The sequence below is a fragment of the Triturus cristatus genome, chromosome 12 (genome assembly GCF_964204655.1).
Source record: "Triturus cristatus chromosome 12, aTriCri1.1, whole genome shotgun sequence".
NCBI lineage: Eukaryota > Metazoa > Chordata > Amphibia > Caudata > Salamandridae > Triturus > Triturus cristatus.
In genome coordinates, this window is record NC_140595.1 from 74,862,806 (window position 1) to 74,886,310 (window position 23,505).

Below are 23,505 nucleotides of genomic sequence, written 5' to 3' on the forward strand. Positions count from 1 at the left end.
CAAAAGTTGGCAAAACGGGTCCTCAAAAGGAACTACACAACCAATGTTTGATTCTCTCTATTATGTAGGTCCCTTTATGATCATCCTTAAAAATGAATGCGTAGAAAAATCACTAATTTATGTTACCTTACGGAGATTTGCATAGGACCAGATTGCCATTGGTTTTTGCTATGCACTGCTAAATAAAATACCATATATGCTTTGGTACAAGGAATAAGTTAGTTACACTACTGATTTATTTTGTAATTTCCGATCTCTGCGTGCAATCTCTTTAATGTCCACCAATAAGTATCTATTCACACCCCAGATTAATGACCTAGCGAACCACAAATACCCATTTTTGGAGCCGAGTATCTCTCACTAGGTCACAGTACTTCTCATCACAGCACTGCTTTTACTACTTTGATTTATTTATAAAATCATTTGTGATGTACATATATATGAATAAGTGTTTGACGGCAACACATAACATATAGGCATGTAACAATACACCATGACATAAAAATGTACACATTTCATAAACAGGAAACTTTACCATACAAAAATACAATATTTATTTGATCATATTTATGTTTACATTTTGTAGATGATGCGTTTGTGGCTTACAATTCTTAAGATTGTCAAAGTAATGTCTACTCCTGCTGCTACTATGTGCTACTGCACTGTTTTTTTAGTTTGTCTCTTGTAAAAAATGTATCAAAAAATATAGAATCCTAATTTTATTGCTTAAAATATAAACAATATATAATTAAGCTGCAGAAATTTGTCAGAGAGAATTTTTATTCAAATATATTAGGTGTGCATTATTCATGCAAAAAAGTGCAGTTAATTGAAAATAACACTTTCCTGTTACTAATTTTTGGGGGCTGAGCTAATGTCTGTTGCTTCCAGAGGAGAATGGATGCTCTTTCAGGCTCCATCTCATTTAATGTTTTTTTATTATATTTACAGAATCCTATCTTTCTTAGAAGTGTGATAATGAGTTGTACTCAGCAGTACTCCGAGTGCCCTCTTTCAAAACAGTGAAATATGTGAAATACTAAACAGGCCAAACAAACTATCTTGTAAGTCATGAAGACATAGATAGAAATATCTGTTTTCCATGCCACTGAATTTCAAGTTTATTATTGAAAGAAATTATCGTAGGATTATTTGTTTAGAAGTAACACACAATAAGGAAGAGATGGGATTAGCATTTGTTCTTAGACGTTCTGATGAAGACCAGTGCTTCAGAATTTAGACCGCAACTTCTTTATCCTTAGCATATATTGATTTAATATTGTTATGTTAGTCATTCCTAAATGGAGGACTTGGGTAAGGATACAAAGGGGCCGATTCACAGAACTAATTTAAGACAAAATCCTTAAACTTACTACTTTTGGTATTCACAGAAGTTAGGATTTTGTCTTAAGACAAACTTAAGACAGACTTAAGACAGACTTAAGACAGACTTAAGACAAAATCCTAACTTAAGTCTTTCTTAAGTCTGTCTTAAGTTTGTCTTAAGTCTGTCTTAAGTCTGTCTTGTCTGTCTTAAGCTTGTCTTAAGTCTGTCTTAAGTCTGTCTTAAGTCTGTCTTAAGTCTGTCTTAAGACAAACTTAAGACAAAATCCTAACTTAAGTCTGTCTTAAGTCTGTCTTAAGTCTGTCTTAAGTTTGTCTTAAGTTTATCTTAAGACAAACTTAAGACAAAATCCTAACTTCTGTGAATATCAAAAGTAATAAGTTTAGGATTTTGTCTTAAGTTAGTTCTGTGAATCGGGCCCAAAGTCTCCATTGAACAAGACAGTGATAATTAGGAGATGTGTGTGTGTGCTGTACCCCTTTTGCACAGGTATTTACAATTCTACCCCTAGGCCACCTCTATTCATTATAACTATACAGGAAGGCCGAGCAATGACAGGAATACAAATTAACCCCTCCACCATATGTGGACATATACAACAACGGCCAAGACTGCATGCTTGCCAGAACAAAGGCTGGCCGGCTTTCACATTAAGATATAACATATGGGCACTTCCTATGGAGTATTATTTGGCTGTAATTGAATAAACAAAACTCTATTTGCACTTTCTAAAAATGTAAGAAATATACTACCACAACATATAAAATGCCTCTTGGCAATTTATATTAACCTTGCATTAGTGTAAAATACAACAAATTCTCTTTCAGATAGTTTTTGCCTCTGTGTGATAAAGATTAGGACAAACAGATCTGGATGTAAACCATACTGCCATCTTCAGAATATTGGCAAGTTTATTTTCTGCTAGCCATGTCTTCTCCCTTGAGCAGCCTTAGAAAACGTGCCATATTTAAATTTCCTACCAGGATGGCAGAGTTCTCCCACAAAGTGGTTGTCTTTGCTAGAAGCAGAGACAGTTTAGTGGGAAATCCTATTGTGAAAAAACTGCCTGACGCTTATGTTGGCTGGTTGAATTCCAGCCAACAAAATGAGAGATTGGAAATGCAACCCTTGGTTTTGATGCATTGTTAGTGCCTATATGTTTGGTACCCCTAAAATACTGGGGGGTCCAATAATGTCAGGGATTATAGTTAAATATAACACCAAGTGTTCCACAACTTTTTCCATTGTGGCACTGCACGGCTGTAACCCCACCAGACATGGTGGATGTCCGGCTATTATACATTGGTAAAACTCTAGTCTTTTATGGTAGAATTATATATGAATAACATGGCCGCCCACGGAAAATCTGCACTAATACGATGTTCACCATGTCCTTAAAGTGGAATAAGAAAGATATGTCACTGGAGAGAGGAAAGGTTAATTCTCCGGTTTCACAGCACTGCCCTCTAAAACCGACCTATAATTATTGCAAACAATATCTGACATAGTTTGATTTAAAATCATTTTAAGTGTGTAGTGTTTAACATATAAAAACAACTTCTGAATAATTTTTGTAAAAACTGATTTTGCAAAACGTATTCTGCATCCCTAACAGAAAACTAAATATATTGATTTTGTTTAAATGATCTAAATTTAAAATTGGAGAAAATGTTTTTGTTTCTCTCTATTTTTTATGAAAGCATGAAAAATTAAGCAAATGTAGTTTGGTCCTTTTGGTGAGACCTGGTGCCAAATAGGGCTTTGTTCTACTCTCTTATAAAGGTACCAACAACTGTGCAAAAAGAACAAGGTCTGTCATTTGCAATCTTGCATATTGTATTTAAGCTGGTGCTGGGATTTTGCTGCTTCTTAAGAGGTACAAGACACACAGCTCTACAAACAGACAACCTTTGTGGTGACCCCTTTTGGCACCACTGGGCTATTTGTGGGAAAGTGTGTGCTTAGCCTCCCAGTTGGCAGGGATGTAAAGCTCAGCCCTGGGCCACCAACCTTGTGCAGGGCTTCCCCTCCAGGTGTGTGTGCTCCTGCCATTAAGAGTACAATTTATTTGATAGTGTTTGTCTTGGACAGTATTTCCTCGATAACTGTAATAAGAGTTGAAAAGAATCTGCTTGTGTTTGTGTCTATGTTTTGAGTGACTGTTCCTAAAAATATTATTTTCTTGAATTTTGCTCGACTTTGCCCGAAATTTTAAGTAGCTCAGTCTCCTGAACGTCCATTTTGTGCCTGGATATAGCCCGCACAAGACAATTTCCAGCAGCTGGTTGTCCCGCCCTCAAAGGGCAAAGTATTGTCATGTCATCTGTAGTTGGGTGAAACCAATCTATAAGGCAGGGATACTCAAAGTACGGCCCGGGTGCCACTTGCGGCCTTCTTTACCTTCACATGTGCCCCCCCCGGTGAACAGCAGCACGAGCTGCTGTTTAGTTGCTTAACACTAATATTCAGAACAACATTTTAAATAAACAGGTAAGCATTTACTTATCTGCAAATAAATGCTTGCCCGTGTAATTTTTTTTTAGACCTCCTTACACAATCCCTGACCCACCCAGACCCCCTACTGCCACCCTGCTGGCATCAGTGCGGCCCTCGCTCACATCACAGACTTTGAGGCTCCTGGGCAAATGTTTGTGAATAGCCATGCTAAGGTGTCATTTGGTGTCTTCTCATAACTTTGAGCTTGCAGCACAAGGGGAAACAAACTGCAAACATCCGGGCCCAACACCAGATGGCGATCTATGCAAAAGTGTATAATCTGCAGCTCATATGCCTCGAACGGGGCTATTTCAAGGAGCGGCTATAGAAGTGTCCCGGGGAAACATTCTTAATAGCAGCACTTTCAAGCCTCAAGCTCTCCCCCACCTTTACTGGCAGCGGCAGCGTTTCGCTGGCCACACATTGGTAATTCTCTCCCGATTTGGATCTTGCCATTTGGAGGGTGGGACTTCCGGTAGAAAGAGGCCATGTTCTGCTGCCAAGCCAAGCCATAGGAGTAAACCTGGTTGTTGCTAAAAGCCCTGAGGGAAAACTGGGAGGACTTTCCCCATGATTCAACTGGACAGGTAACGCTAGATGCTACAATTTTGTTCATTAAAAAAAAAAAAACATGTGATCTTCAAAATTTGGAAAGCTTGTACTGATTAAAAATGAAGCACGTTTGTGTGGAAAAGGCTTCACAAATTCAAATAACACTCGTATCATGATTATTCCTCTTCAAGTAAGAGATAGCTGTCTAGGAATAAAAATTATTTAGCTCGATGGTGTCCAACAATGGTCCACAAAGGCCAACCCCCTGCCATATATTTACCATGTCTGCATACAATTAAGCTAAATGGAGTCTGAACCCATTGATGGCTCTCCAGAACTCATTCTGAAGGACAACAATTAGGCTGGTGGCTGACTTACTATTTTTTTCTGAGAGAAAGTTAAAAAAAAGAGCTTTTCTGATATTGAGACCTCATGGGACATGCATTCCTTTTCCAGCACCAAAGTAATTTTCCCTTTGGGCAACCTATGTCTTCTGGAGGACGTAAATTGTGCACAATTTGATACTTTCTTAAATTGGTGATTGGCGATGGAGAAATTGTTCTAAGACCCTTCCTCATAAGTCCTTAATACCTTGGTTTCGATGAGTCGTTCTGAAGATGATGATTGTTTTGGTATTCAGAACTGGACAAATAGTATCCTATGACATCTATGTTGAAGAATTGATCCACGTTGCTTCCTGCTGTACACTTTGAAGTGATATCCCATGCGTGTACACGGGAATCCAAGGATGTTCCCTTTAATGTTTTAATGATACAAGATGCTGATTTGGCAGAGAGGGTCTACCTAGTCATAAGCCTAGAAGTCACCGGCCTATCAGAGGCTCTGGAGGAGGACGGCTAGTAGAACATCGTTTTCCTGTACAAGGTGGAGAGAGTTCTTGCAGACAACTTTCAAAAGTTTGTCGGTTGCTGTACACTCCATGCCCCTGTACAAGCCGCGAGATAGGTCGGTGGTGCCCCTAATTAGTCTGTTGGTGGTCTGTATCACTGGCATTTACAGGTCTGGATAGCGAAGACGGTGCGGATGTGCCCATTCCGGGTCCGGAACACGTGAGTCTCATACTCGTCGGGTACACATCCATGAGTCTCTCCCTCTGCCCAGACCAGGCAGTGGTCTTTGTTCCTGGTGTCCCTAATTAAGAAAAAAGATAAGATATAACAATTTTTATTTCTTAATTTCCTCATACCATAATGTCTTCATTCCAAAGATACTCAAAAGCGTTCAACACACCAGTCTTGGAAAGACAAGCCGACTGGAGATTTGGGAGCAATCTTGACCAGCAAGTGCACCTGTAACATCGATAGTGCTGGGAACAATGAATTACATACGACAAAAGCTAATATGTAACTAAGGGGCCCATTAGGATGGCGCGTGGATCGCCCCCGCCCGCCATCCATGCTGAATGACCCCCCGCCATATTAGTATGGCTGAAGTGTCCACAGTCAACGGAAAGACCGTCTGCCGCTTTACCGCCGGTCGACTCGTCGACCGGGCGGAAAAGGGGCATAAAATGGTGACAAGACACCGCCATCCATATTATGATTCAGGCGAAGATTCGCCTTTCCATGGTGGTGTTGCCGCCATGGAAAGGCATGCGGTCCTTGCTGTTGGGGGCCCGTTGCGGGCCCCCAGGGTGATGGGGGGGAACATGGGGGGTATTCATGGTACCCCCCTCATTGCAATGCACTACGTGGCAGGCACCACGTGGTGCCTGCCATGTAGTGCATGGCAATGCTGTGCACGGCCCCGTTACATTGCGAGCGGGGCTGCAGCCAGCAGATCCACCCGCAATGTAAAACGACCAGGATGCGCCCGCCAGTTTTGCGGTTGCATCCTAATACACATGGCGGGATCCCCGCAACTTCGACGGTCGGTCCCTGGCTCCGTTGCGATGGCGGACGGACTTTGTCCGCCCGATCGTAAAGGACCCCTAACTCCTCCCCTGTCCTTTTTCATTGGGTTTCTGAGAGATTTCCTATAAGTTTAGCACACGTTTCTTATAAGCCAGAGGGCCTCTGTCCTCGACATGAGACGCCCCTAAAACCAGGATGCTTAGAAGGTCCAGCAGGGTACATAGCCCATCTCACACACCCCTCATCCCTTAGTTGAGGGCCTTCATGCCAGAATCAAGGCGCAAGCAAAAGGATTTGAGATTCATAATCAGATTCCATATTTGTTTTGGTCTAAGGGTCCTCAACGAGTTCAAATCATATATGGAGGCGCTCAAACAGAGATGAGAACTAAATCCCTCGTAATAACACAATGCAGTAATGAGGCTAGTACATTTAAGCGATGTGCTGTTACACATCCAACGAAATTTGGTAAAATCGTAAAACCTTTGGAAAAGCGAAAAATTGCACATGCTGAGTTCCTTGTTTATTGCATTTTTAAAGCTCTGATGCTGCGGCAGAAGGCAACTTATGCCCTGGCGAAAACGAGCACGGAAGTCAGAAATGTGCAGTAATCTCATTGCACAATCCTAAATTAGCTCATCAGAACAATATCATGGTCTAAAGACTGTGTCCCTTCAAATGTGCCTTTGTCAGTCAAAGGCTTGCATGTGGCTTACACATTTTTTTAATTGCCACATCATTTTGGGTAGTGGGTGGTGGTCGCAAGGAATAGATCTTTGCGACGCACAACACGGAGGATATTTTAACAATTTTTGTTGCGATTTTGGAACCACTTGGCAGTACGAAATACCACCTGGAAGGTACAGATGCCGGTTCACTAGTAATGAATGGACTCTCTGAGCTGAACCGGTCGACCTGGAAATCTGGAGTATCCCCAACTGGTTGTTGTCTGAAGTACAGTAGAGATGAGGTTGCCCTTTGACCTCTCAGAAGTAGGTCATGAATTTCCCAGGATGTAAAGTGGTTCCCGACAGAACTGGTTCCCACCATTAACAAAAGTTAAGACACTTTTGAATTCTTGGCATCCATACATCCACCCATTTATCCATCAACTGTACCATCCATGCATCCATCCATCCACTCTGCCTGCCATCCATCCATCCACGTACCCACCCACTGCACCATCCATCCATCCACTGTGCCTGCCTGCCATCCATCAATCCATCCATCCACTGTGCCACCCACCTACCCATCCATCCATCTATGTATCCATCCATTCTGCTATCCATTCATCCATCCACTCTGCTATCTATCTATCTATCTATCTATCTATCTATCTATCTATCTATCTATCTATCTATCTATCTATCTATCTATCTATCTATCTATCTATCTACCTATCTATCTACCTACCTATCTATCTATCTATCTATCTATCTATCTATCTATCTATCTATCTATCTATCCATCCTGCCATCCATTCACCCTGCCACCCACCCACCCACCCTTCCTTTCGCCTATCCATCTATCCATCCATCCACTCTGTCATCTATCCATCCACCCACCCACTATGGCCGTCATCCATCCACCCATCCATCAACCATCCATCCACCCACCCATTTGAGTTTGAAGCTCGTGGTTGCATACAACGTCCAATCGGAGCTGAGGATTAGCAAGTATGGCCTCGACTGGTGCTAATGGAACTTACGATTCGAACCCTCCCCCACCAACCCCTGCCGGGCAGCGAGGCCGTCAGACGCAGCGGCCAGAGCAGTATGTCATTGCTGGCCTCCGAAGCATGGCAGACAGCGGTGCTTCAACCCAAGGCCTGTCTACAATGTACATTTTGTGAACGGACGAGACGACTAGTTTTCTCTGTCCTACTCTTTCTTAATTTCTCCTCCTCTCTCTGTTTTTCTTTTCCTCTGTCCGTCTCTTCCTCTGCATCCGCATCTCTCTGTCTGTGTATCTTTGTGCCTCCGACCCTCCGTTTCGCTTCCTTTCTCTCACCCTCCCCTTCCTGGGTGTTACAGTAGTAAAGTCGATCTCCCACCCACCCGCAGAGGTGGTAGCGCCGCACAGCTGTGTGCTTACCTGAGCAGGCAGTGGTTTCCTGCCGAACAGCTCCCCAGGCATCGGCCAACATCAATTTCCTGCAACATTAACAAGACAAAGCTATTAGCAAGCGTCGCACCCGCGCCCCCTGCTGGCGGAGAGGGAGGCCTGCAGCCTGCAGCCTTGACCAGCTGTTCACATGAAGGGGAGCGCTCTGTGGGTTTGTCAGGGGAATCAACATACTCAGGAGGGTGCATTTAAGAGGGCTGCAGTTCCTGGGATGAGGACAGCCCGAAAAGCGCCTCTGTCTACAACTGAGGGCCTGGTCTTTTAGACTGGAAATGTATTTAGCGGGAGAGCGGGAGCGGGAGAGAGAGAGTGTGAGAGAGAGAGAGAGAAAATTAAGGATAATAACTGTGGTCGAGCACCCAATTTAACGAGCTTGTTTCTAATCCCGGTTTCCCTTCTTAAGCACACCATGTGATCCTGGACACAATACGTTAACACTGTGATCCCTCTTTCAGTACCATTTCTAACTGTAAACCGTGATAGCGGCACAGCTGCCACGCCTATGGATTTACATCCTTTGTTAATGGTTCACTACAATCAATTATATTCTAAAAACTTTAAATCTGTAAAATGTATGCCCAATTGCAGAATTTTTGGCCGTCTTAAACGTACTGCAGAGGTGAGAGTCTGTTCTCAGGAGAGTGGGCCATGCAAGAGGCGTTGACACCCAAAGAGTGTTTGCTTTTGGCCTTCACAAACATTTGCAATGCCTTTCCCACACTTATTATCTCTACTTTAAAGCTCGCACTTACATTTAAGTGCTACGCCAAGTGCTAAGGGGGATGTGTGGGAAGGGAAGCCTTTATTTTGGAAACTTTTTCAGTGAGGATAAAAAAATAAAAATAAAATACACTGGTGAAATTTCCCAATTATCCTCAGGGCTGGGCTGGCCGTAGCGGGCACCGGGCAATCCCCCGGTGCGCCGCACGGGTGGGGGCCGGTTTTGGGCCCCTGGGGGCCGTTTTTGTTACAGGGCCGATTTTGCTGCAAAATCGGCCCTGTAACAAAATCGGCCGAAAACCGGCAAAGAGCTCGGCGGCACCCCCGCCCCCCTAGTGGGGAGGGGGGGCCGGCCGAGCACTTTGCCAGGGCCGGTTGTGGGTACCAGTCCAGCCCTAATTATCCTAATGCTCTTCTTTTTGATTTTCCTCAATGATGAAACTTTTTTTGGGGGGGTTAATGGAGACAGACTCACCTAAGGGGAGTTAAAGCAGCAACAACTTCCGCCTGTAAGGCTTGTGAATTCTTTGACTCATGCAGCAAAAAACACAGTATGTCTCAGCTCCGCGTAGGCCCATGTCTGTGCAAACACAGACTTGCGAGTATTTTTGGGTGTATTAGATTTCTGTCATTTAAGTAATGGAACTGTCAAGCCACCTACATGTACTGTGTTTTGACATTTGCACTGCTATCTTTCGACCTCAAGAAAAATGATTTAAGTTTCCTTATCTATCAAAAATGATATTCAATACGACTGGTCCAACTCGTTTTACATAGATCACATCTTGCAGCACACACACTGGTCAAGATGGGCCGTCGGAATGACTCCAGTTGCCATAGGGGGTGCACTTCTGAAGGTACCTTTTTTCACATAAGCTGGGAGTGCTCACAGCTGCAACCATACTGGGGAAAAATTGTCTCAGAGCTGGTGAGAGTGGGCGGGAAATCTATCACACTATCCCAACAACTCTGTCTCCTGGATGTATGGGAAGCTACGGACCTGACCAGTACCGTACGTACATGGGGTCTCCCTAGGGTTTGCACTAGCAAAAAGAAACATTGCTCAGGGGTGGGGAGCCGGTGTCCCGGCAAAATACTTGAAGTGCACCAAGGACATGGACAATGCTATGATAGCAGAAAAAGATGTGTTCAAGCATCGAGGGTGCCCGGCGAAGTGGGACCATAAATGGGCCAAGTGGAATGTATCCAGAGGAAATATCTGCATCTCCCCCTCAGTTCCCCTCAGTCGAACTAGAGAAAAATGCTGATAACTTTAATGCTCTTCCTGTCTAGCATTATGTGATGTGATGTAATATGTCAACCTGTACGGATAACTTGTTTGTGCTTTGATACGGCTGAGTGGTCCTATGACCTGTCATTATACCATCACAACTGTTTAATAAAATAAAAAAAATGATATTCAATATTTACACTGCATAACTTTCAAAATGCAGGTAGGTCTGAGTTAACACTGCTCTACGCGCCCAATCCCAACCTCAGTCCAAGCAAAGCAAATCTGATTTGATAAACTCGATTTACTCAAACAACAAACGGAGGTCGTACGGTCAGACTGTTGGGTATCCAACGACTGAAGCAAAAATAAGTAAATTTGTCATCCCCTAAATGAAATTTGAAAGGAGACTTTTCAAAGTGACTTACTCAACAACCTTGAAGCCACAATTGCCACCTCCATCCTAAAAGAGGAAAATGGCCCCACTAAAGACATTTGGTCTGGCTTGGAAGCAAGTTAATATCGGATCACGCATCCAACCTGAGCGACAACTGCTGACTCAGCGGTAGATGTCCTTTGAAATGTTAAACTGCAACTTTTGAAAGATCCAGCCCTTTGGAATGGCCTTTATGTCGTAAGGCATTGCCATACAAATGAATATAACAATAACTCCTACTACAACCACTAGTATTACTACAGCAACCACAACTCTTACTACAACTGCTAATACCACAAATACTACTACTACAATTACTGCTAATACAACTACTACTATAACAGCACAACTATTATGCCTACTACTGCTACCAATACCACACCTACTACTACTAGAACTACTATGACTATTACAACAACTACAACAATCACAACTACTGCTACAACTGATAATACCACAAATACTACTACAATTACTGCTACTAATACAACTACTACTATAACAACACAACTACTATGCCTACTACTACCAATACCACAACTACTACTACTAGAACTACTATGACTATTACAATTACTACAACAACTACTAGTACAACTACAACTGCTAATACCACAAATACTACTACTACAATTACTACTACCAATACAACTACTACTACAAAAACACAACTACTATACTTACAACTACCAATATCACACCTACTGCAACTAGAACTACTATGACTAATGCAACTACTACAACTACTGCTACAACTACTAATACTACAACAACTATCGTAGTTACTAAAACGTCTACTAATACCACAACTACTACTATAATTACCACTATGAATACAACTATTAGTACAACCACATCTACTACTATACCTACTAATACCACACTAATTCTATGAATACAATTACTACTACTACTAAACCAGAACTACTATTACAAATACTACTACAATTACTTATACCACAACCACCACTACTACTAATACAACTGCTACTACAGCTACTTATACCACAACTACTTCTGCAAATACAACGAATTGGAAGTGCTCAGAAACAGGCTATAGCGATTCTCGGTTACCTTCAGACGCTCCTCCTTCTGTCCAGGGGCGCTGTAGGTCGTCTCGTAGTAAAACTGCAGGTGCGCTACACGGTAGCAGGACTGTCTCATGTCGCAGCTTTCCACGGTCTGCACAACCTCCGCCCCATTCGGATTCTCCACAACCACAGTCTCGAATTTAGTTGGAGAGCAGGAGAGTCCTGCGAGGGAGAAGGGTGTATATCATTTAACATCGCGACTTCAAAAATAGGAAAAGCAGAGGTTGCCTTATGTGCCAAAAGCGAGAGTTTGTAAAGCAGAAATAACAAAACAACAAAAGGAAGCTCTAGCTAGAATGTAAATAGACAATTATTACAAGGCAAAGCTCAAGTACGCACACAAGTCTAATACAGAGTGTACGCTTACTCGGCTGGTGTTTAGCTCATGTAAAGTGCATACTAAAAATTAAATGTCGCTCATGCTCGCTACATTGATATTAAAGGAGTACCGACTCATTTAAGGTGGCAGAGGATTGCTGCACTGTGTGACACTGGGCCAAGACTGGCAGTGCTGCGTGCCTCGTCCCAAGACATGCTCAAGAGGCAACTACAGCTACACCGCCCACTGTCGCTGCCAGTGTTGCCAAATGCATTTACCAATGCTAACTATTAACCATGATACTCCTAGGTACACACCAATTTAGACAATTCCATGTCACGCAAAGCTGCAACAAGGAGCTAATCACTGTGGTACGATTATTTATTAATTTAGACTTACATTGTTAAACACTCTGCAGATGTGACCTGTTGGGCGAAAAGGCAGACAGAGCCACCATGTGGTAGACTATGATAATTACATGATGGTGTTAAGAAATATGTGCTGGTGACCAGCCCTGGCAGACAGGGAACAAATTAAGCACTGCAGACTGGCCTTTATGGAAATCAGAAGGCTTTCTTTGATAGGCAGAAGGAATCGGCATATGAGGCCAGTTGTATACATCAAGTATCACTAGACAAGGGTCTCTATTCTATCTGTGCCGAGGTCTGTAGCTGGACTGGGCAGCAGCAGAGTGGACGTCTCTGCTTTATATGCAACGGAAATACCACTGTAGTCCCTACCTAGCTTTAAAGATATGACAAAAACATATGACAAGACGATAGAACGGGAGGCAGGCATAACCATGGTACGGAATCTTTATACTCTGGGGAATCTATACTCATTTGAATCGCATATAGAGCTTCATGGGCTGGCAGGGCAATCCATGCTACACAATGTATTGGTATGAAAGGCAGAAGGAACCCCCTTGCTCTTAAATGTTATCTGTGATTTTAACACATAGGGAGTACAGACATGCAGTAGCTATACTATACCCGAAACTGACCCAGGCCAAACATGTCAACATATACACACTAAAAGGGTGACAGGACAAGAAGATACCGTGGTTGCTTACAAAGAGTGGGAACCCACTAGCCTGCTGGTGATGCCTCTCTGTCAATGCCAAGGTGAGGTGTTACAAATGACTGTGCAGTGTGTGGCAGGGACAGGGTTTGGGGTGACTCATTATTTGGGGGTGTCACAGTTCGTAAACAGTTTAGAGAAGGACATGGGCGGAAGAGGACAGCTCTCACTTTGCTGCTGTGACCTGGCCGTGACCCTGAAATGCTACTATCAGGACTTTAAGCGGAATTAAAAATAGTGGCGGGCCCCTAAAGGGGGCATGGCCTATATAGTTATGGGTGTGGCTTAACCATGTAAACTAAACTTCACATAATGTGCTGCCCTACCCACACAACTGCAGTTGGCACAGATGACCATTGCTTTGCTCGCTCGGCAGTGAGTTCAAGGGTCAGATGACCACCTACAGGCACTGAGAGAAACTTGCGCTGGCTTCAGCCACAACTCAATTGGGGCCCATTATAAACACCTGGAGACAACTCAGTTCAAAGTATGCATTACACAAGTGTGACATGATGCCTGGAAAACAAATACCACAACACAACATCTTGGGAATAACAAATATTCTAAGTGAATGCAAGATTGAGTAAAGTGTGTGAAATAGAAATAGGAATGGCATGAATTACCTTAATTTCTTTTTCACTTGTTCAGAAATCGATCAGTGTTTTTGCCTTTAAAATAAGGACAGAAATACAGGGCCCAAAAGGGACACATTTTAAAGTCTGCTTTTATTTACTACTAGTTCTGAGACCCGGAGGGACCCTGCCCACTTAAAGCCCTGGATACCATAATTCTTAATGGTGGTGGGCTTCTTGAGAACAGGGTAGGAAGAAAGATCGACAGTCCTGTTTGGCCATACTAATGACAAAACATAACACAAGTTCACACCCACTTCTTCAAGCCTTGAAGCTAAGATTGAGACTGATAGCACATGGCCAACTTGCGACAATTGCGAATCTGGAGTTCATGCAAATGTGGTATCTGCCATCCCGGAAATTGACTCAATAAGTCAACTGTTAATTTTAGAAATCGTCATATGATGATCTCTCAAGAAAAATGAATATGTAAAATGGGCTGAAAGTTCTACAACTCTGTACTGAACCACTGTGCCATTGACACTGTCTGAAGAACCAATCTGTAGAGCTCTAGGAGAGGTTCTCAGATGTTTTTGTGAAAAGGAGAATATGATATAGATTAAAATATATGCAATGATAAATGCATTTGTATAGTGCTTTCATTCCAGTTGTCTGGTGCTGAAGTACTTTGGAAAACTGTTGCGTTAACTAGTCTGCGATTCTCGTTGACCATCGACACAGTGATTTATTGACATTTTATTTGTTTGTGTTTCACAGTGTTAGAGGTGAGTCGCACTGGACAATGGTCACGAGGGTGGAGTAGACTTATGTATTGTTTATCAATGGAGTATATCATTAAGGCTGGCTGGCTCGTGCTATGGATCAGCGTTGGTCATATGAGCCTGACGTGTGTGCCTAAGTACTTTGGCACTGGTTTTGTTCTGTTGGTGTATACTGCTCACTCCCCAAAGCTTCTTGTAGAGCCCTTCATCTTCCTTATTTGAGGATTCTTTTACTGTACCTGCTGCCTCTGATGGGTTGGAACACTTTCCTACGTCGACCGTGGTCTCAAACGGGCTGTCCGGAAAGAACGCCTTCAGAAAGGGCATTCGGATGCACTCCTCGGGTACAGGGTTGCACTGGCAATCTTCGGTCACCTCCACTTCTTGTACCCCTTGGAAGAGCAGGACCCGCTCCAGTAAAACCTTGCTAGGCTCACAAGTGGAACTCTTCGGGCAGGATGGCTCCAATCCTGATGTGAGAGTCGAATCTGGCACCCGCTCACGTAACTGCAAATACCCAGTAGAAGAACACAGATTATACGGGCATCGAAGTGGGAGTCTTAGAATATTCTCATAATTTTTAAAAAACAGTAGTGGCTATCACAAATTTGCCACATACATAACAAATGTATCAGTGCACAGAATAACATTAAGCTTTTCATCTCTATGGGTGTGAGAAATGTAAACTTCACTTGTTAAGTTGAATGAAAGATGGAAAATTGACCATTCTTTGAGGTATGCAAAGTGTACGAACTTTGCCCAACTGAAAGTTTTGTTACACTAGAATGTGATTCCCTACAAGTGGATGTCCCACCCAAGCTGAGCAGGACTTCCAGCTGTAGGGAAGTGCCAGCCAGCAGGTGGAGTTTTTATTGATCAGCCCTGGGTTAAGACTTCCTTTGAGGTTAGCTTTATAGCTCTTGAATCTCTCAAAGTTTTACAGAAGCATTTTACAAAATTGCGAACTGTTTGACTTTGCGCACTCCTAACTATCTCTGTAGACTTAGACGAGGGTTACAACCAGTAGCGACTCGTGAAGGGAGTGCTGCAGGGCGGTGGGGCGGGGGGATGGCGATGCAGCACGCGCAATGTAATTCGTTTTATTTATTTATTTAGTTACTTAACTCTGTTCGGCCTTATTCCATAGTTTTCAACCACCCACCCTGCCCCTCCCCCGCCTCACAGCACTCCCTCCACGACCTGCTACTGGTTACAACCGAGTAATGACCTTACTCCAAATTGATGTTAGTGATTTAAGCCCAGCAAGGCACATCATTCCACAAAACCTGTGGGCTGATATTTCCCAAGAGCGCCAGCTTTGGAACTCTGCTGGTGTAGTGAGATCCAAATCTAACATGACAAAAAATAGGCCAAAATTATGGAAGAAAACCTACTTTTCTTGGAATAAAATTATGTTTTGCAATACGACAGATAAATGATATTGTAACATTTCCATTAGACAATCAACTATAAATATAGTATATCCTCCTCTGTTTCTCTCCTACTAAAATTAAAAACAAAAAAAAGCTCCAAAAAAAGAAAGCAGTTCCCAGTGGGGCACAGATTGCCAGTTTGAAGCTTGAACCTTTATCGAGCATCAGCGGCCATAATTCACGGCGATGTTAACAATTTTATAGCAACACAAACCTCTGTCTTTCACTTAAAACATTATTCCATATACGGTCATCAGTTCTGCATCTTAATTTACATACCAAAAAATTACCATACTCGATTCATCCCACCAAAGTGCCCTATTTTCCACACGTTATATTTTATTGAACATTAATTTCAATAAAATTATTAATCAAAAGTGGACCTCATTAGTATTCCTTCTTCAAAATCAGGGCAGAAGGTGCATTACAAGCTCTTTGGGTCCTTATGACATCACTGTGACATCAGAAAGTTCTAATTACATCACTATAACGTTATAAACGAAGATTACTGGGCTCCTTGCTTTCTAATGATGTAGCAAGATGTGCCACCATATTGCCTTTGACGCCAAGTGACATACGTCTTCTTATAGATCACAATCCCTACAAATCCCACCGACTGTTCTGCCTTGCGTTCTTAGATTCGAACAAGCCAATGTGTCTGGCTTGCATTCTGTTTATGTCACAGGAGCACAAGTGGAATATAAGCCTGTAATATACATAGCAGTCACAGGGTGGCGCTATTGTTCCAAACATATGGAATTGTACAGCAATTAAGGACTGGAATAACTAGATTATCCACATCATCATCAATGATGTAAATTAAAGTCAGCAGCACAAGCAGAGTATATGCATGAAACTGAGGCTCTATATTGTTATAATTTGGGTTTATATCAGAAAGCTGTAGCTGCCCTTAGGCAGACACTCTAATGTACATTAGGCAAAATCTTCTTCCTTCTAACTTAACTATTGACTTCCATTTTTGTTGTAATGGACATTTTTAGATGGCCAGAGAAACAAGAAGTTGCAATGCAATAGGTCTCGCATTAGCGAGAGTTTAAGCTATTGGCATTGTAAATGACAATACCTTTTATTTATGTGTTTTTAAAACCAACACACATATAAAAGGCATTGTCATTTCTAATGCCAATAACTCAAAGTCTCGCAAATGGGAGTCCACTTTAATGTTGGCCGCGCTCTTTTCTTTAGACGTTGCTCGCCATATTCCGGTTACAGCGAGCCACGTCTAAAGAAAGGGTCCCGGCAACCATTAAAGTGAAAGCACCGCAAGGGGTGCTTTTATGAAAAAAAAAACCATATGTTTGTGAAGTTCTTTCAGTTTATTGGCGGCAGTGCCCCTTTCTTTAGACACGCGCTGTAACCAGAACACGTCGAGCAGCATCTAAAGAAAGGGGCGTGGTCACTATTAAAGTGAAAGCATGATATGAGGCGCTTTCACTGGAAGAAAAAGAAAAGGTTTTGTAGCGCGGCTGCTAAAGTTGAAGCGGACCGCGCTGACAAATACAGTAATTAAAGAAGTGCGGCCGTAACAGCGGACCGCGCTGGTAAACTAAATAAATAACAACGCCCATCCGCTATACTTAACCCCTTGAGTGCCCCGCCCTTTCCCCGCCCTGTGCCGGCCCTTTCATTAGCGGGCGGGGTTCATGACGAGATAGTCTCGTCATGGGCACAGCGCAACCGCGCTCCATGACGAGACCATCTCGTCATGGGCACTGAAGGAGTTAAAGTGAACTGCGCTGCCAAAGTAAATAAATAAAGAGGCGTGGCCACTACAGCTAGAGCGGACTGCCATTACTAATTAAAATATAAAAGCAGGCGGTGTGCTGCCTTGTAGGAAAGCACGTCATGGGTGGAATAGGGGAAAATCAGTAAAGAAAATAGCGCTCACAGACTAGATAAAGCAGACTATGTAACGTAACAACACAAGTAAAAAGTCCAGTCCTCATGGGAGGTTACAAATGCTGACAAGGCCAAGGAGGGAATACTACGCCTATTCATGAATCAAATGCAATGATTTAGAAAGGACAGTAACTGGAGCCAATTGAAAAGATGGGCCGGAAATGGGCAGAGCCTCAAGTACCCTACCTGAATACAGCATGCTTTGCACAGCGGTGCATACGCTGCCCAGGCTTAACCTAAAAACTGAAAAACTTCCATAATTTTAGGCAATGAATTATATGACCTTCTCTCCAAAATGGTTTAATGAAGCTCTGTTGAGAGTTTGACATCTCTAGTCCAGCTACAAGCTCAAGAGAATTTTAAAAGAGTGAAGTAGCAACATTTTATTTAAAAGAAAATGCAGATGCAGACTACCTTAAAAATGTAACCTATACTATATCAAAGGAGAAATTGGCTTTTGTAGAAGTTCTAAAAAATAATTTCTTCCCAGGGGCACAGGAAGGCTTCACCGTTCAGCCGGGAGCCTGAACGTTTTGAACCCATGAGAACTGTGAAGCGTACGATTTACACGAAGAATCAGAAAGTGTGGTGCATTTACTAAATCACAAAGCATATTAATATTTTGAAATATTGGAGACACGGGGGCCTCTATCATATAATGCATAGCTCTTAAGTCTCATCAGGGGTAGTAAGCGCTATATAAATGTGTCCTTGTGTAATGAAACTGGTGCTATGTAAAGCGCTCTGATACCCGATATCTTCGGGTCTAGTTCGCGATATATAAAACTCTAAAAAAAATTACAAATCAGTACAATATTCTGCGTAGCTGTTAAGTTTCTCAGATCAATGCGTGATACGTTGATCTATGCAGGGGGACTTGCATCCCTCTTTTAATGGAATAAATAAGACTACAAGTCTCAGAATTCAATAGAAAAACTTGGGCTGGAGCAGCACATCACGGCTGGACCAGGGAAACTTGACAGGGTTGATTCTGCAAGGGGCCCTCATAATTTTGCGTTCAGAAACGGGCCAGCTGTTATACTTACTCTATCACAGCCTTTGAGGATGAAGCCTGTCATGTGTCTGACTCTAACCGAACATTACAGCGCGGGCCTATCAAATTAATCCCTTTAAACTCCAAAATGGCAGCCAATCTCCAAATCCTGGGAAGCAATTCGGCTCGGATATTGCTCGTGGAGTGGAAAGGGCCAAGCCTGCTGCATGAGCTGTACACTGGCGCCATCTAGGGCCCACTAGGAAATAGACACAGGATTTTGTGTTTTTACGTAGCACCAATGTAATTGGGACGTAGAAAAACATGCACAATTAAATTGTATTGTTTGGAAAACGCATTGAAAAACAAAATACATAACATCGTATTTTTGTTGACATTGCAGATTTCCTTTCCTGTGCGCTAAAAAGACACCATGGTTTTAGGTGACACTTAAACAAATAAAATGAATGTAATTAATGTGAGGGATAAAACTTCAAAAAGTGAACCTACAGTTGAATTCTCCACTAAACCTTTAAGAAAATACTCAAATTTTACCTATCGAAATTTGAAAGTCCAGTTAGTTTGAGGCCCAGATTTACTATGATTCTGCGTCGGGCTGTTTCACTTTTGTGGTGGAAGCCTGACGTAAAATAACTTTTTGCATTTACTGAGCCATGCAAAGCCATATGGTCTGGTACGGCCTAACGCCCCCACCTCCCCTGACGGTGACAAAAACCAAGAAGTCGTTCTTGTTTTTGGAATAGGGGGTCGTTGACCCCCGATCGTATTTATTAACATACCAACAAATCATATTCATAACATATCATAACGCAGAAATGACAAGACAGGATTCGGTACATTTGCTTATATCCTAGCTTTAACAAAAACTCTAATACATAAATGTTCCTATCCTAGTCTAAACACATTGCAGTTCACATTTCTGCGTATTCGTCTGAGCCTACGGCAAGGTCAAAAAGCTGGCCCCTCCCCCTTACACCGAAACTGTCCCGCGCACCCCAACCGGGATGCGCATGCGCCGGAGGCCCAGCTGACCCGGAAGTACTTACCCCCAGGCAACCCCCAAACGTTCAGGACTTACTCCATAAAGGGGCCATGCAGACAGCGCAGCTTACTTACGCCCGCGTGCGGGGTGGCTAACCAGCCAATGGAAAGCGTAACCCCCCCCTTTGTCCCCGCACCATTCCAACCAACCGGATGTAACTGCCCCTGGAGTGTGGTGAGAACCAAATGTCCCTCCCCTCTGGGCGGCCCACGTAATGAGACGCCCCAAAAGATGAGTCAATTTAGTCTGTCCAACCTATGACCTTACCGCTCGCCTACGGAATATCGCCTAAAAACACGACAAAAAAGGCATCACAATATAAAGTAACATAAGGCAGCGCATAGCACTGCCTTGCTTTACTTTGCTTTGGGTAGGCTCACCCATGTATTTTGATGCAAACCCACATTTATCAAATACTTGTAAACCTGGGTGTGAACCAAAATGGTGTGTCTACCCAACAGGGGCATAGCGAGGAGAAATATCATTATTTCTCCTCGTTATTTCCTCTTTTCACATGCATTGCATTCTGCATCACAAATAGAAAGATGGATAACCTTATAAGGATTGTTTTTGTACAGGAAGGTCTCACTTCCTGCACAAAAACAATCCTGCCTGTAACGCACACACCTTTGCACAATGGTGCAAGGGTGCCTGCGTTGGTGTTATATTATGCAGCAATGGTTCTCACAGGTATCTTTCAAGCCAACCAGTGTATTTTTAGGTTAGATTACCTCATACATGCAAATCAATGCTTTAGTGGCATTAGGGAAACAGAAAACCACCATAAAGGAAGAAAATATTTAATTACCTTAACTATCAATCAAGCTCAATGACATAAAAAACCAACAAGAAAGAATGCATAAATGAATGCATAAATTAGTATAATGTGACCCCCGTGAGATGCCCATCACAAAATGAAATAATGAACAACAAAATACAGTTACAAAAGGGTTGACGTATTACTAACAAACAACCGCCTTCGATTTTAGTTAACTTAATACTGATGTCTTTACTGGTTTGTTATGTGTCAATGACGTATTGACCCATAGAGGGTTACAAGGGTCTCATCAGGACAATTATAGTATGGGGACACCTGAAGTGTCCAATGATTAGGGGTGTACTATCGTGTGAAAGTCAGAAACCCACAGTGGGTAAGTGAGGTTATATAGCAAGGTATTTATTCAGGAGGAGAGCACCCCTAGAAGTAAACATTAGGATAATCTAAGTTTCACAGGGCCTCGGGGGCAGCAGGATACCAAATATAATGTCTTCGAAAGAAACCAAAAGAAATAAAAGTATTCTTTTTGACAGAGATGGTCCCGTCATGATTTTTGGGGTTTGACTGCTCCATGAGGCTTGATTGCTGGCCCGCTTTGTTGTCGCATGGACAATACAATGTTTTCATATAGCGTCGCCAAGCAGTGGAACCGTTTACCCCCTCAACTCAGGTCCAACTCCAACCTCTCTTCATTCCGTAAACACTTAAAGACTTTTCTTTTCACTCTCCAAAATTAATTCCCGAAATGTCCCGGCTGCCCCTCATTCCACTCTTCAAGTAGCGCTTGGACGCCTTCGGGCAGCAATCGCGCTTTATAAATCCACTTTTCATTTCATTTCTTTCATTTCATTTCATTTCAATACAAAGTGCCATGTGGACTTCTGCATTGGTTTCTTTTGGAGTACTGATGTTTGGAATCCTACTTCCCCGTGGTCCCCTGAAACTTCAATTATCATGAGGAAACACAACCACTCAGTTTCTCTGATCAACAATGTTCCACAGGCCCTCTCAAATGACCAAGGATTAAAGTACTGTCTAGATCACTAAACTAACTCTCTCTTTTAAAACAACATCATCTATGACCATTCTTGGATTACCAGAGATCATTTAATAATAATCCACATTTGTAAAGCGCGAACAATCACCCGTAAGGGTCTCTAGGCGCTGGGGCCGTCGGGAAGATTAAGCAAGCTATTGCCCAGAGTCACATGGTGCTGGGCTAATCTGCCGCCGGCGCCGGGGATCGAACCGTGATCGAACCCAGATTTAAGTTCCATCTCAGATCACAAGGGGCTCCATAGGCCCTCTTCACGCACGAGTCACCTTTCATCATGTGTGCACCCTTTCTGGATAAAGACCCATGTGTCCCGTCCCCACCGTCAAATCATTGGTGACCAATGTGGCCTCTCAGATGATCTGACACCATTCATGTGCCTTCTGAGGTTACTTGGTGATTGTACGTCCAATTAGTTCACCTGAGATCCATAGGCCCTTTCAGACCACTGGGATTAATATATCCACTCAGATTAAGTCACGTCTACAAGACCAACCGGATGACATTATCTATCTAGAATCAATATTCAATCCAAGATCACCTAAGAGAGCCACATGCGTTGTCAAATTCCATCAAATTCACATGCTCCATCAAGTCATCTGGGACACACATCCTCTTTCTAACCAATAAGGACTTAAGTATCCTCTGTGATCAATATTGGGGAGAGGAGTTGGCCTAACGGCTAGGGTGGTCAACCTCAAATCTGGGGAACCAGGTTCGAGTCTCTGCAAGGACGCTGAACATCTTGTGATTCTGGGAAAATCCCTTAATCTCCCCATGCCTAACAAAAATGAATGTGTCCTCATGTAACACAACTGGTGCTTGTGTAAAGCGCTCTGATACCCGATACCTTCGGACCAAGTTCACGCTATATAAAACTTTGTTAAAAATATATATATATATATAAATGTAATCCATGCAGATTGCCTCTGAACTTATTTTGTGTTTTTTAAAAGTCATAACTGGGAGCCCCACCACTCTCATTGCAACTCTTTTGAGAGCTGCTATCATCAATGGGTCAGAAAACAATCCATGGTGAAAGGGAACAGATACTTTTATTTGAGAGTCCTCTCTGTCCTGCCACTTGTACGACACTTAGCCTTGGTAGGATTTTCTCTCAACGATCAGTGATTGCTGTTACCGAAAACCTGCTTTGCTTCTCAGATCCTTGCACTATATCATTGCAACTGAGCATGAGATATGCATGCTAACAGAAGCTTTGAGTCTCAACTTTTCTTTTATGCTTACTCGTGATACAAGCCACCTTTCTGATCATGTCAGATTAATAACCTTAGATGACGTCAGATTCCATGACCCTCTTCTCTGTATCTAATATCACTTCATGTGGATCTGTATTCTGGGTCCCTTCAATCCCTATGCAATTTGTTTCACACGTGAACCCCACCACTTCCCTTATCCCTTAAATGAATCAAACCCTCACATCACTTTTTATACATACCTTTCTCAGACCCACCTACCTCTCAGTTCACCTCAGACCCATATGTTCTAAAAGATTTTCACAGATGTAAATGCCCTCTTATATCCCTTCAGAGCCACTTGCCCTTTCAGATTAAGCTAGATACAGCTGCCTTCTAAAAATCACGTCAGATTTACTTGCCCCACTTGATGGCCTCTGACCTC

At 42.7% G+C, this 23,505-nt stretch overlaps 1 protein-coding gene across 1 annotated transcript in view; it reads right to left on the reverse strand.

Moving 5' to 3' along the window:
* Positions 1-318: 318 nt before the first annotated feature.
* Positions 319-23,505, reverse strand: part of LOC146772579 (uncharacterized) — a 31,327-nt gene continuing 8,140 nt past the window's right edge. The window contains exons 4-7 of the mRNA XM_085638073.1: positions 14,862-15,129; positions 11,853-12,031; positions 8,362-8,420; positions 319-5,545 (exon numbers count right to left, since the gene is read on the reverse strand). Of these exons, the coding sequence (XP_085494199.1) occupies positions 5,398-5,545; positions 8,362-8,420; positions 11,853-12,031; positions 14,862-15,129 (654 nt within the window). The 3' untranslated portion in view covers positions 319-5,397. The remainder of the gene's footprint in view (positions 5,546-8,361; positions 8,421-11,852; positions 12,032-14,861; positions 15,130-23,505) is intronic.